At 52.7% G+C, this 13,037-nt stretch overlaps 1 protein-coding gene across 1 annotated transcript; it reads right to left on the minus strand.

Annotated features, from left to right (window-relative positions):
- Positions 1-3,798: 3,798 nt before the first annotated feature.
- On the minus strand, positions 3,799-4,669 carry LOC119266787 (transcription factor SKN7-like). Its single transcript, XM_037548065.1, has one exon. It carries the CDS (start codon positions 4,569-4,571, stop codon positions 4,047-4,049), a length of 525 nt encoding a protein of 174 aa, XP_037403962.1. The 5' UTR covers positions 4,572-4,669; the 3' UTR covers positions 3,799-4,046.
- Between the last annotated feature and the right edge of the window lie 8,368 nt (positions 4,670-13,037).

Here is a 13,037-nt window from a genome sequence, read left to right on the forward strand (position 1 = left end):
CCAAACCCGACGAGAAGATGTGCTTGAAATGGTTCGGCCCAAATACAAAATGAATCAGATGAGTTTGGGTCATCGCGCGTTGAACCGCATCGTTTGTCCGTTTTATTTCAAACAGACGGGGCCGGATATAATGAGGTCGTGCGGTGGAGTTGGCCTGAGTGGCCTTCGGCGGGCGTACGTGGTACGTACACGTCCCTGCCGACACCGAGATCCCGCGCGGAAATGAATACGGTACCACGACTAGCACTCCCGTTAACGTCGTGCCGTCGTGGTCCGGCGCGGGCAGGCGTCGCGTTCAAGACACTGACCGCTTTAACTCGCGCCCCGGGAAAACGAAGTTGCATTTCTCCTGTGCGTACGTACGGTGCGTGCTCGTCAAGAGCGCAATGTGATGTGATCGGTGCCGGCGCCGGAGCATGGATGGTCGCCATCGCAATCCCGTGGTGGCGCTACTGCTACTGCGACCTATGCCTGCCTCTTTACGATCACCACGGCTATGGCGTGCACGGCAGCAACAGTGGTGCCGAATTAACAATGGTTTGTTTGTGCATTGCGGGCGCGTGCATGTAGCGCAGGCATGTGTATGCCGCCGTGCCACACTTTAGCCGCCGCGGTCGACAGTTCTTGCCGACTAGGATTAGTTGTTTTGTAAATATAAAGATAGGACGAAAAGGGGCGCGATCTGCGCCGAAATAATTTTGGGCTCGTGATCATTGCCGAACAGCTCATGCCGGAACCCGAGCAAATGATAAGGCCTCTTTTGGTTCATAAGATAGGATTATCATAAAAATAGAAATTTTATAGGAAATGAGATGACATGTATCTTAAATCCTATGAATAGGAATAGGAAACAAGATGTCATTTGGTTGACATGAAAAGAATTTTTTCTATTGAGTCTGAGCTCTTTTTTATTTTTCTACAAAATGTGGAGGATAGGAACCAATCATATGTACGAATAGAAATCCATTCCTATGAATCAAAGGGTTCTAAAGGAAAAAAATCCTATAAAAATTCTATTTTTTAGAATTTTTATGAAATTCATGTAAACCAAAGGAGACCTAGGGAGTAGATCGGTCAGCTTTAACTCCCGGCCGCCGAGCCGCGCCAGTCTGGTGTTGTTAGTTTAATAATGACGATGATGGTCAAGGTATCAGCTGGCAGAGTCGAGTTGTACTAGTAGTACTAGGAGCTAGTAGAGGTAAAGGCAAAGTGGGCGAGAGATTTGGCGGTGATTGCGACCGCGCGCGCGTGCCGGCGGCAACCAACATGCGAGCGAGCGGAGCACCGTACCCATGACTACGACGCAGCGGCAGCACAGCAAAGCATGGCACAGCACGGGTCGGGTCGAGGAGATTGTCGGACACCGACCGGTCACCTAGCTAGCCGGTAAGTAGCCAGCTCGCACACATGACACGTCCCTCTCCCTGCCCATGTCGGCGCGCTCTGGCAACGTGCCGCCTCCCGTGTCCCGGGGAGGACAGGCGGGCGGGGCTCACAAAAAAAGCGAGCGAGGTGTGCCTCGGTCGCTGTTTGTCCGTCTACGTGCTGCTGCTCCACGCCTTTCCTTCCTTGGCCACGTGCGGTTGCGGTTTGGTTAAGCGAACACAACAATGGCGATCCGTTTAGGTTTTGGAGAAGATATTGCTGTGCTGTGCTGTGCTGGGCTGGGGTTGAGGTTCGAGGTGCGCCGGTGCGTGCGTACGGCGGTGGCGATCGGGAGCGGCTGACTTCTCGGTGGGGCGGGTGGGTCGACCGATCCTGCTCTGGCGACCTTGCGTCTGCTCGGACGGGAACAGCGCGAGCACAGCGATGCGTCAGTCGGCGAAGGATCCGATGTAGCGCTCCAATTGATTCTAGTACGGCGAGTCGAGACGGCGGGAGGTTGTTGCTTGCTCTGTACGTGCGCGCGCACATGACCCGTCGGCCGTGCACCGCGCGAGTACAGGCTACAGTCTGCAGCAACAAGGCATTGTATTTTGCGCGGGAAAGCTACTCCAATGAACACGTCAAAATCTATCCTTGCCTACTGACACGATTTGCGCGCAAGTCGTGTACTCCTCGGTTCCAAAATAGATGACTCAACTTTATATTAACTTTGTACAGAGTTGAGTCGTCTATTTCAAAACGGAGGGACTAACATCTACGTACTTTGGATTTTCTTTTTAATTGTTTAAATTGCTTACGACATGTGTGCATTGGGTGGATTTGACTACTAGCAAATAGCACGATGTCCAATCCAACTGAGAGCATCTTTTGCTGGGCTCTTGCTATGGTGCGTCGGGGAGATGCCGCCACGATGGTTACGCGGTATCTTGGAGGTATGGCTGGAGCCGGACCGAGATGAACTTCCCAGAGTTGGAATCGGTCGATGAGGCTCAGTTCATCGCCCCTCCTATACAAATCATTTTTCATGCGTAAGAATAGGTGAACCGCCTGACCATTGTGTCGCGCCCCGCCGGGGTAGGATGCAATGTACATGCAGAAGTTTATCGAGGCCAATCCGGGCCTCGTGGCGACGAAGGTTGCATTCCTCGCCAAGGACATGAAGCACAAGGAGAATGAAGAGCGTTGTCACAAGATCAAGGCCGAGGTCGATGAGTTGTTCGACCAACTCGATGGGGCGGTTGATGCGACGAGGAGGAGAAGGAGGTCAAGTCGTCTACCGACAACAACCGCATGGCAAGCCCCTCCGGCTGAGGGGTGATCACGACGACAACTTTGATGGGTACCGTGCGCATGCAAAGACATCTTCCCCCGTGACGGTCTACTGCAAAAAATGAGTGGTAGTTTCTTGATGCATCATAGTAACGTTTAATCGTCTATTTGAAATTTAGATGCATGGAATGAATCATGCTTCAGTTTAAAAAAAATTAGCACCACTTTCACATCATGTGTTAAAGCAGCAAGAGCCGGATGCCCCAAAACCATCTCTCCTCTACCCTAAAAATGTTTTGTCGTCACCAAGTTTTTCATCATCTTAGGTTCATAGGATAGAAAATCCATTGGAAAATAGAAAAAAGTTATCGGTGATGAGATAGACATGTGCATCACTTCTTGTAGGAAACAGATGTTGCTTGGTTTATTGTTTTCTTTTTCATCATTAGGTCCGGCCTAATATTTTGCTCTTTGATATGTGATGGAAGACATGAATCCACTATACAAAATCAAAGGGCTTTATATAGAAAAAAAATTAGAAATCATGTCCTATAAAAATCGTACAAAACCACATTAGGGCTTGAAAGTAGCATTCTGCGGTTTTATATTTCAACCTTGCGCGTGCTGCAACTGAACGTACATTACATACTCTTACGAAGTGCAACAGCTGTTCCACGGAAACGGAGACAAGCAACGCGATTCAGCCACATTTGCTGACATGGGAACGCGCCGTGGTTCACGGAAAACAGAGTTACAGAAACGACGCGATTCTGGCATTTGCTGACATGGGAACGCACTCCACCTCCACCTCCAGAAATTCAGGAGCGCCGCTTCCTTTCTCCGCGCCGTTCTTGCTCCGTTTGCGCGCGCAAACCCGCCCAAATTTTGGTCTCTTTCTGGAGGCAACAGGCAGAGGCAGGCTTGTCGTCCCGCTCCATTGAAACGATGGAACCAACTGCACTGCACTGTGCAGTTTGCCACCCACAGGACAGGAGCCCTCGTTTGTGCGTTGCTGTGATGGAATGCAAGTCCTAATACCAAGAACTACTCCGGTGACGAGCCACGTTACCGGAGAACGCACATGAGAATGGAAGCTAATCGCGCAACAACACGGCTAAAATCAAGACGCAGGGCACAAGAAGAGGGCACGTGAAATCGCATAGCCGTCGCAATTTTTCTTCTTCTTTTGCTTGCTTGCATAACATCTGGTTAACTAGCTCGCTCGCCTAAGGTGACATTAGTGGCCTCCTCGATTAGTCCGTTCCCCGTTCCTGTACCGCAAAAGCACTAGTAGTGGTAGCAGCTCCTATCTAATTTCTCTCTCGAAGCGGAAGGCCTCCACGCCGAATGCCGCCCGCCCGCCCGCATTTTGCGACGTCCGTCGCTTCGCTTCACTTGGCGGCGTAGCTGGGGATCTCGTAGATCTGGTGGATCCGCCAGATGTCGTCGTCGAAGACCGAGGGCTCGGCGGCGGCGGGGCCGACGCCGCCGACGGACAGGAAGTCCTCCTCCACGAACGGGAACCACCCCAGCAGCTTCTCCTCCTCCACCCCGAACGTCCACCACGGCGACCCGTTCGCGCCGTCCATCTCGTCCCACTCAGCCGGCAGGCCGCACGCCACCTCCCCACCTCCTCCTCCGCCGGCGGCGACGCACACGTCGGGGACGACGGGCGCCATCTCCGCAGCAGGGGACGCTGCGGCGACGGAGGTGGCAGCAGCAGCGGCAGCGGTCGCGGCCACCGCGGCGGCATCGCGCGCCGCGGCCGTCTTCTTGCCCGCCGTCGCCGCCGCCTTGGGCTGCCGGGGCTGCTTCGCGCGGCGCTGCGGCTTCGGGTTGGGGTTGCTCCCGGCGGCGGCGGGGTCCTGCGGCTCCGGGTCCTGGGCCTTGGGGTTCTGCGCCCTGGTCCGCTTCATGGCGCCCGGCTAGAGTCCGGAGAGCCCTCCTCTGCTAGCTCTGGTGCAGGGGAGGCGGCGAGGGGAGAGTGAGAGCGCCGGGGGAGTGTGGGGGTGGGGCTGGGGTGATACGATGGTGCTTGGGCTTTGCGGCCCTTTTGTACTCGCAGCGGCGGGGCGGGGTTCGGGTCCGGGTCGCCCTTTTGGCGGTGCGGCGAGCCACTTGGTCGACACCGGTTCGGTTCAGCGGTGTGCTGGGCATTGCTGGCCTGGTCGCAGCGTGCACGCCGCCGCTACACAGCCGCCTTCAGCGCTGGCCGCGTGCGTACGCCGCACCGGGTCCATCCGTCGACCCGGCCCCGTGACGGCGACTCGGGTGGATGTGCATGCAACGCAACTGGGCCTGGTGGCGACCCGCGCGGCGCGGCCGGCCACGTCGCTGTTCTTCTTGGCCTTCCGGTCCGGTCGACAAGGCGACGCATCGATGGCAATGGTAAATCGCGATCCGTGCATTCCGTGACAAATTCACCCTTTTGCTTGTGTCTAGTATGCTAGTACGAGTTATTGCACGTACGCATAGACGGAGATCGCGCCCGTGTTGCACGACATGTGCCGCCGGCGTGCGTCGCGCCGATCCCGTCGCGGCTCACGTGGAGGCGCCGGGGGCTCGGCTCGGGAAGGTGATCGCCGAGGGCGGCGTGCATGTGCATGTGCAGACCGCATGCCGACACCGTGAAGCATAATTAAGAGATCGGCGTCCAACAATGCATGCTACTCATTACTAGAACCTGCAAGCGCCCAAATTCCACCGGATTTCTACTACTATCATATCATCGTCTCATCTCATCATAATTAAATGTAGCTCGATAACACTGGTTCGTAGTACGTACGTGTACGTGTACTGAGCCGGTGGCGTGGTGCAGCGGTACCACCACCGGTCGTATCTCGGCATTAAAGCGATCGACGAGGGGGCTATTACTACTTTACTTTAAGGGGCCGACATGAGGCTGCCCGTATGTCGGCAAGTCCGAGAATACAGCAACTGGCCGACGGACTGAGAGACGTGGGGCTCGCTCAACTTGGCTGCTGCAACAAGTGGGCGGTGGTGCCTGTATTTTTATCGCGTCGATCCATCGTCGACGACGACGCCACTCTGTCCCAAGAAGATCCGGGGCGACAGCCGAGGCTGGGATTTGTCTTGGCTTCGGTCCTCCTGTTATGCTCTGGCACGGCGCGCAACTTGGGCGGTCCCGGACGCGACTGGCCTGGTCGGCCCCGATGTGCCTTGCCTGCCTGCCGCGCCGGGGTGGTGGGCATGCGTCGGCGTCGCCTGCGCTGGGCCGCTCGCCTCATCGACCGGCCCGGAGCTGTCCAGCCTTTTTGCGTGCACGGAAGAATCAACCACACCGGTCCGTCGGGCGACGCACGGAAGAATCAACGAGACCGACATCATCGTCGTCGCCCCGTTCCCGGCCCAACGCGTGCCCAACTTTTTTGCAACCTACTATGGTTGTAGCCAGGTATCTATCTCTCACCGTCTCCGGTCGGAATAAAAAATATCTGTCACCGCCGGCCGGCGATGAGCGATGCACGGAGGAATCAACGGGATATCATCGTCGTCCCGTCCCCGGCCTGAATGACCTTGCTCGAGATATCTTGCCTCCTGGCCCAACGCGTGCCCAACCTTTCTGCTTTTGCAGCCTAGATTGTGGCCAAGCATCTCTCGCCGTCTCCGGTTGGAATAAGGAATGTCTATCACCGCCGGCGATGAGTGCTACCCTTGCCTTACCTGGCGGTGGCGAGATATTTGGTGCATACGTGTTCGTCGTGTGCTATCGGGTGTGTTCCCGCAAACTGTACGCCTATCACCTGGGGCTCCATCTCATCGGCCAGAGCCTCTGGTGCGTGCAGATCTGCGATTCCATGACGGAGAACATCGTCGTGGTGGACACCTAGCGTCTCGAACGATTCATCATGTACAAGGTCCGGGGATCTCTCAACCCTGCCAGTGTCCTGTGGACCGGGATCAAGATTGGCAATGCCCCCAAGCTAGAAGTGTTCGGGTACTTGGACTATCATCATAGTTACAAAAAAAAAAAGAGTGACACAAGCGTTGTGTTCAAACATCTCCAACAACAGCCCTATAATAGCGTAAAAAAATTGCTTTGAGTAAAATTGAAGGCATCGCAAAGTGTTTTTAGGGCAATCAGAAAATGTTCACCTCCAACAGTAGCCCTAAAATAGGGCACCACTGCTCCAACAATTGCTATAAAATAGCAACATTCAGCGCTGAAATCGCGCAGGCGGTGGTTGGGGATAGGGAAGGTCAAGAAAAGCCAATATCGTGATCCGTAGGTTGAACCACGCAGGAGGTATGGCACGGTTAATATTCTTGTACGCTATCTGAAAATGCAACTAATCCCCGGGTGGTTTTGATAATTAATAACAACATATAAATCATTGATCTAATGCACATTGATAATAGATTTCAGAGAAGTTAAATGATTGGCATGGCAAAGACTAGTGGATTTTGGCAAAGCTCCATGACTCTATATTTTTGGTTAAGTGATCCAAAATCACATTGAGTCCATAGGAAAGACAATACTATCAAAAGGGGATGAGATTTTGATCATGACTCAATTGCTCAAAATGCTTAATGATATTGCTCCAAAACTCTCAACTACTTCTCTACTTCACTCCTATCCAAAACCCTAGATATCCATCTCGGTCCCACCAAAACACTCCCATCTGGACCCACCGACATGAACCATACACTGCTACACGCCAAACCTTAACACTTCGGTACAGTCGAAATGGATCCCAGTCTCACCGAGATGACCTGACTAAGTTTCTGTGATGAAGTTGCTTCATTTCGGAATCACCAAGATAAACCGATCGGAATTTCCGAAACGAGGTCTTGCCCTAGTAATTGCACTTCGATCCCACCGAGATGTTCTATTCGGTCTCACAGAAAAGCATAACATTCAAGTCTTTTACACTAGTCGGTCTCACCGAAATTTTCATGTCGGTTTCACCGAGTTGGGTCAAAGACTTGCAACAGTTGGATTTTTTATGTTGTCTATTTATCCCCTCCACCACCATCTACTCAGAGAGAGTGAGCCATTATAATGAACCACAACTTTCACTACTCATTTTCTGAGAAGAGAACCACCTAGTTATGTGCTGAGATCAAGAGATTCCAATCCAAGACATTCGAACCTTGATTTCTACCTTTTCCCAAATTGCTTTCCATTCATTCCTCCCATCCACCAAATCCAAATCTTCGAGAGAGTGTTTGAGTGTTTTGAAGACTATCATTTGAAGCACAAAAAGCACGGAGTTCATCATCAACAACATCATTTTTACCTTTTAAAGAGTGATGTCTCCTAGATTGGTTAGGTGTCACTTGGAAGCCTCCTAGAGATTGTGGAGTTGAACCCAAGGAGTTTGTAAGGGCAAGGAGATCGCCTACTTCGTTAAGATCTATCCGAGTGAGGCTAGTCCTTCGTGGGCGCAGGCCATGATGAAATAGACAAGGTTGCTTCTTCGTGGACCCTTCATGGGTGGAGCCCTCCGTGAACTCGCGCAACCATTACCCTCCGTGGGTTGAAGTCTCCATCAACGTGGATGTATGATAGCATCACCTACTGGAACCACGACAAAAATCGTCGTGTCTTGATTGCGTTTGAAATCTCCGATCTCTCCTTTACATTCATATGCAAAGTCTTTACTTTCCGCTGCACAACTCTTAGACTTGCATGTGTTGGATGTACTTGACTTGATACAATTTCTAAAACTTGCGTACATCTAAAATTGAGAAAAGAATAAGTTTTTATTTGGTCAAGTAGTCTAATCATCCCCCCTCTCGACATACTTTCAATCCTACACTATGACACCTTAGTTGACCTAAGCGTCCCTTGTAGTCCTTGTGTTGTGTTGGCTTGCTCTCTTGTGCCTTGGTTTTGCCGTGGATGCAACTGGGCCTGATGGGATGGACGCAACCGATGTGGTAGTGGAAGTAGTAGAGGCCCTAACACCCCTCCTACCTTGAAAGGCGAAAGCCAACTTATTCCCAAGCCGCCGCCGTCGAAAAGCACTGGCAGATGTCATCTTCTCCTTCCCATGAATCAACATGTGCCAAATCACCCGACCAATGATTAAGGACTTGAGCAATACGTTGTGTTATTGGTGCGATGCCAATTGCGGTCAAGAACCTCCGCGGGAAAGCCAAATGTCATTAAGAGCGGGAAGCACACTAGAGATCAATGACACATGAAAGACATGGTGAACAAATGATGTCTTACGAGATTGCGTTTTTGTGCGATGCACTAGACCACTTTATCAGGGCCGAAAGTAGCGGAGTGAAAGTTGATGATTGCGGCGCTTTACCAACGGCAGTTGAATATATGGTTGTAGCTTAAGGAAGAACATGTCACCCCTTGAAAAGGAGCGCTTAGTGTGATGTTTGTCAGCTTGAAATTTCATGCGACGCCGAGCAACGTTGTTGTTAGAATAATCCGAGGCACTCCGTCGATCTACCGAGGACCAAGCAATCACACGAGGCATGACACCGAGATTTGTTAACGAGGTTCACCGATATGGCTACATCCCCGGGGCATGACTACGGGCGCTCCTCCCCATGACACCGTCACAATACCGCACCCCGGCCGCCTGGGCGCCGGCACACGCCGCCGGCTCCCCCCGCGTGCCCGTGCTATTATGTTGGCATAGGTTACATCGTGTGTCTACCCCCGCTATATATGAGAGGTCTAGGATACAGGTGTCCTATTAGGACACAACTCCTACCCTGTCTACACACAGTCCAAAACCAAGTCCAACTGTAACCTACCTTGTACAATAATATTCGACACAACTCTAACAAACTCCACCTTGACGAATATTCTCCATCATCTTGGATTCATCCATGCGTCGAACCTCCATGTACATTGGACTTGAGATACGCCATGAGCACCGCTGCTACTCCCAGACTCCATGTGACTCCACCTGCAACTGTAGTCCCTTCTCGTCTTCTTCACAGTCAATACTTGAGCAAAATTAAGTTCCTCATTACTCTTCACGCAGGTTAATGATCGGTGTGTGATGGCATTGAACGGATTCTTCGGAAGTTGGGAGTACAACGTAGAGTAGCATTGAACGGATTCTTCGGAAGTTGGGAGTACAACGTAGAGTAATGAGGCTTCATTACTCTACGTTGTACTCCCAACTTCCGAAGAATCCGTTCAATGCCATCACACACCGATCATTAACCTGCGTGAAAGTAAACAACTCACATATTGGACGCCACACATAAGAGTTACCTAAACTCAACATCACCGCTCTTTCTTGACCGCTTGTCTGAAACTTGAAGGAATTTCACCGTCACCCTGTGTCACCCTGAGTCAAATTCGCAGTTGTCTCACCCTTCTTCCGGATAGTCTCTGACATGTCCCACCGCTATAGCACTGCGCCTCCTTCTGCCTTGTCATCCGCACTTTGCCATGTGCACTGAACAGAACAGAATATACGACCATGTACTCTCTCAGCTTTTGACAATTTCAGACTTTCCGCCACTTTCTCAGATTCTCCACGGTCAACTCCTGTCCATCAACTAGCACCGGTAGACCCAGTCACCAACTTGAACTTGGTACTCATCAACACTACTTCAGCACCCCCTGCACACTTTGTCTGGCCACATGTCTGACCACCAGTGCCTTGGCCTGTCGCTGTGTCCCTGCACGACGCGCTCGAGCCTCTGCTGTCCTGGTCGAGTCTCCCGGGTATCTAGCCCCCACTGCCTCAACCCCCACTGCAGAGAACCATCGATCATCACCAACCGATGCCGAGTATCACGCCTCCATCAGACCACTGGCGCCCAGTCCGATCCACGTGTCTCTCGCTTTACCCCCTGAAATAGGCTTCGACTCTCCGTTAACTTACGCCATAGCCCCTCCATCAGCACAGAGTGTAGTCATCTGTCAGACTCCAGCTCCACCTTCAACATGACTCCATGGTGGTTGTACGAGCCACCCCCACGCCCTGTCAACTTCAAACTCTCATGTGTACACAACCTTGAATCAACCCTGCGTCATTGTCTTGTCGAAGCTGCACAAGCCCTCAAGCCTGCACCACGTGTTTCCACGCCCCAGAAGTTGGCCACCATCAGCATCACGCTCCTATGTCGTCGTTGCTGAAATCACCGCCGTCTTCTGCTTTGACCAACATATCCGTCGATCCGTCAGACAGTCCAGTCCGACCCAGCCGAAATTATCCGACTGCAACCATGCTCCACCCTGCGTCGTGTCTGCCCGCACATCTCCGTGCATTGCTTGACGCCCTGTGTATGCATGTTCCCTGCACGATGCGCTCCAGGCTCCTAAATCATCTTGCGCAAAACTCATCCATCACATGATACTTCCATCTTAGTTCGCTTGACTTCCCGCAATGACCTCAAATATCCATGTTGTACCAAGCCGCAATACTTCCCGTGCATGTGCCGAAGTGATCCAATCCATGCTCCACGTACTGCTGCTTCCACACAACACCCAATGCCTTTTTTGTAATTGCTGCCAAAGCTATCTGATGGGTTCTTCCCTTGATGAATTTTCTTTTAGCCAATTGATTTGCTGCCTTTGTCCGCGTCGCTCGCGAGGACTCAGTCCTCTTTTTGTTGCCAAACAAATCTCACGTCCTCTACAAGTCTACAACCTCCTATAGTAGCAATGACACAACGCCTCACACGTACGAAGTTCATCCAGCCTTCGGCTCCTGCGCGCCTACCTGGGCCAGCGCCCTGCCTAGCCATGCTGCGCCAGCCTCCCCTGGGCTTCGTCCCTCATGGGCCTGACGCGCGCCCGCGTCCGGACTGGTTCGGCCAGCCCCCTGTAGATGCTGCTGCCTCGCCGTCGATTCGATCTCGTGAAACACGATCGATCCGAATCCTGCCTGCTGCCGCTGTACCCTACGTTGACTGCTACTGCTGCCCTACGGTTGCTGCTTTCGATCTCGCCAAGCGATGCTTCAGCCGACACGCGTCCTCGCCGCCTGATCCAATCGCTAGTACTCCGCGGCCTCGCTCGGGAGCGCCCGCGCCTTGTCGCACGATGCGCCTGCACCCGCTGCTGCCGCCGTCCCAACACGATCTAGCCAACGCGTCCGGCTGTTTCCGATTGCTTCTCCATCCTGTAGAACAATAATTTGCCACCTTCTCGTGCCTCGCCACACATCCCAGGTTGCACATCAGCCTCCAGCCACGCGGACTCATACGGCTTTCAGCCAGTCTCGGCCTCACACAGGCCAGCCCCAGCTAGACCAGCCGTGCGCCGCACTGCGGCCTTAGCCTCTGGCGGCCCTCCCCGTGTATGACGCGCCGCCTGCACGCTGCCTCGGATCCGATCGATCCGATCTCGCCCGTTGCGCTGACTAGGGTTGCCTGCTCGCGGCCACCGCTGCCCATCGCTTCCCGCCGAGATGACCTCGAGTACGATTTTGCAGCCGCTGTTTCCGTCCGAGACTCCAGCCGCTGCACTCATGCGCCTGTACGTTGCTCCGCACGATTCCCGATTGCTTCTACCCGATCTCGTCGACAGCGCACCGTATGACCTCCACAGAACAATCACTTCCGCACATCGTCTTTGCGCCGAGCTCGACCACGATCCATCCTCTAAATCAAGGAATCCGCAACCTCATCGTAACCTTGATCATGATACCACTTGTTAGAATAATCCGAGGCACTTCGTCGATCTACCGAGGACCAAGCAATCACATGAGGCATGACACCGAGATTTGTTAACGAGGTTCACCGATATGGCTACATCCCCGGGGCATGACTACGGGCGCTTCTCCCCATGACACCGTCACAATACCGCACCCCGGCCGCCCGGGCGCCGGCACACGCCGCCGGCTCCCCCCGCGTGCCCGTGCTATTATGTTGGCATATGTTACATCGTGTGTCTACCCCCGCTATATATGAGAGGCCTAAGATACAGGTGTCTTATTAGGACACAACTCCTACCCTGTCTACACACAGTCCAAAACCAAGTCCAACTGTAACCTATCTTGTACAATAATATTCGACACAACTCTAACAGTTGTAACTGGAACTGGGGGAGTTCTAACATATTGCTGCATTCTTGAAGCCACTCTTGGAACTCTGGATCAAAGCACACATCAGAACTGTCAATTCCCAAGCATTGTGGCTCATGTCCATACAGGACCTTGAACGTAGACATGCCCAAAGCCGAGTGATAGCTGGTATTGTACCAAAACTCTACCGATACCAGCAAACTACTCCATTTCCTAGGAACATTGCCCCAAACATTTGTAGCTAGATATTATTGCTAGGACGTCAGCGCAAAGTTGTTTCAATGGCACCCCTAAAAGAAGCTCCTTGGATGCAGACGTTGCTGCCAACCAATGTCCAAATCCATCCTTGAAACTCAGTGTAGATCTTCTTATTGTCGGTGTAATATTTTTGTTGTCTCCCCCCCC

The sequence above is a fragment of the Triticum dicoccoides genome, chromosome 3A, assembly GCF_002162155.2.
Source record: "Triticum dicoccoides isolate Atlit2015 ecotype Zavitan chromosome 3A, WEW_v2.0, whole genome shotgun sequence".
Lineage (NCBI taxonomy): Eukaryota > Viridiplantae > Streptophyta > Magnoliopsida > Poales > Poaceae > Triticum > Triticum dicoccoides.

Bases quoted from the DNA above. Each gene is read 5' to 3' on its own strand.
- LOC119266787 (XM_037548065.1), bottom strand. From the start codon at position 4,571: ATGAAGCGGACCAGGGCGCAGAACCCCAAGGCCCAGGACCCGGAGCCG.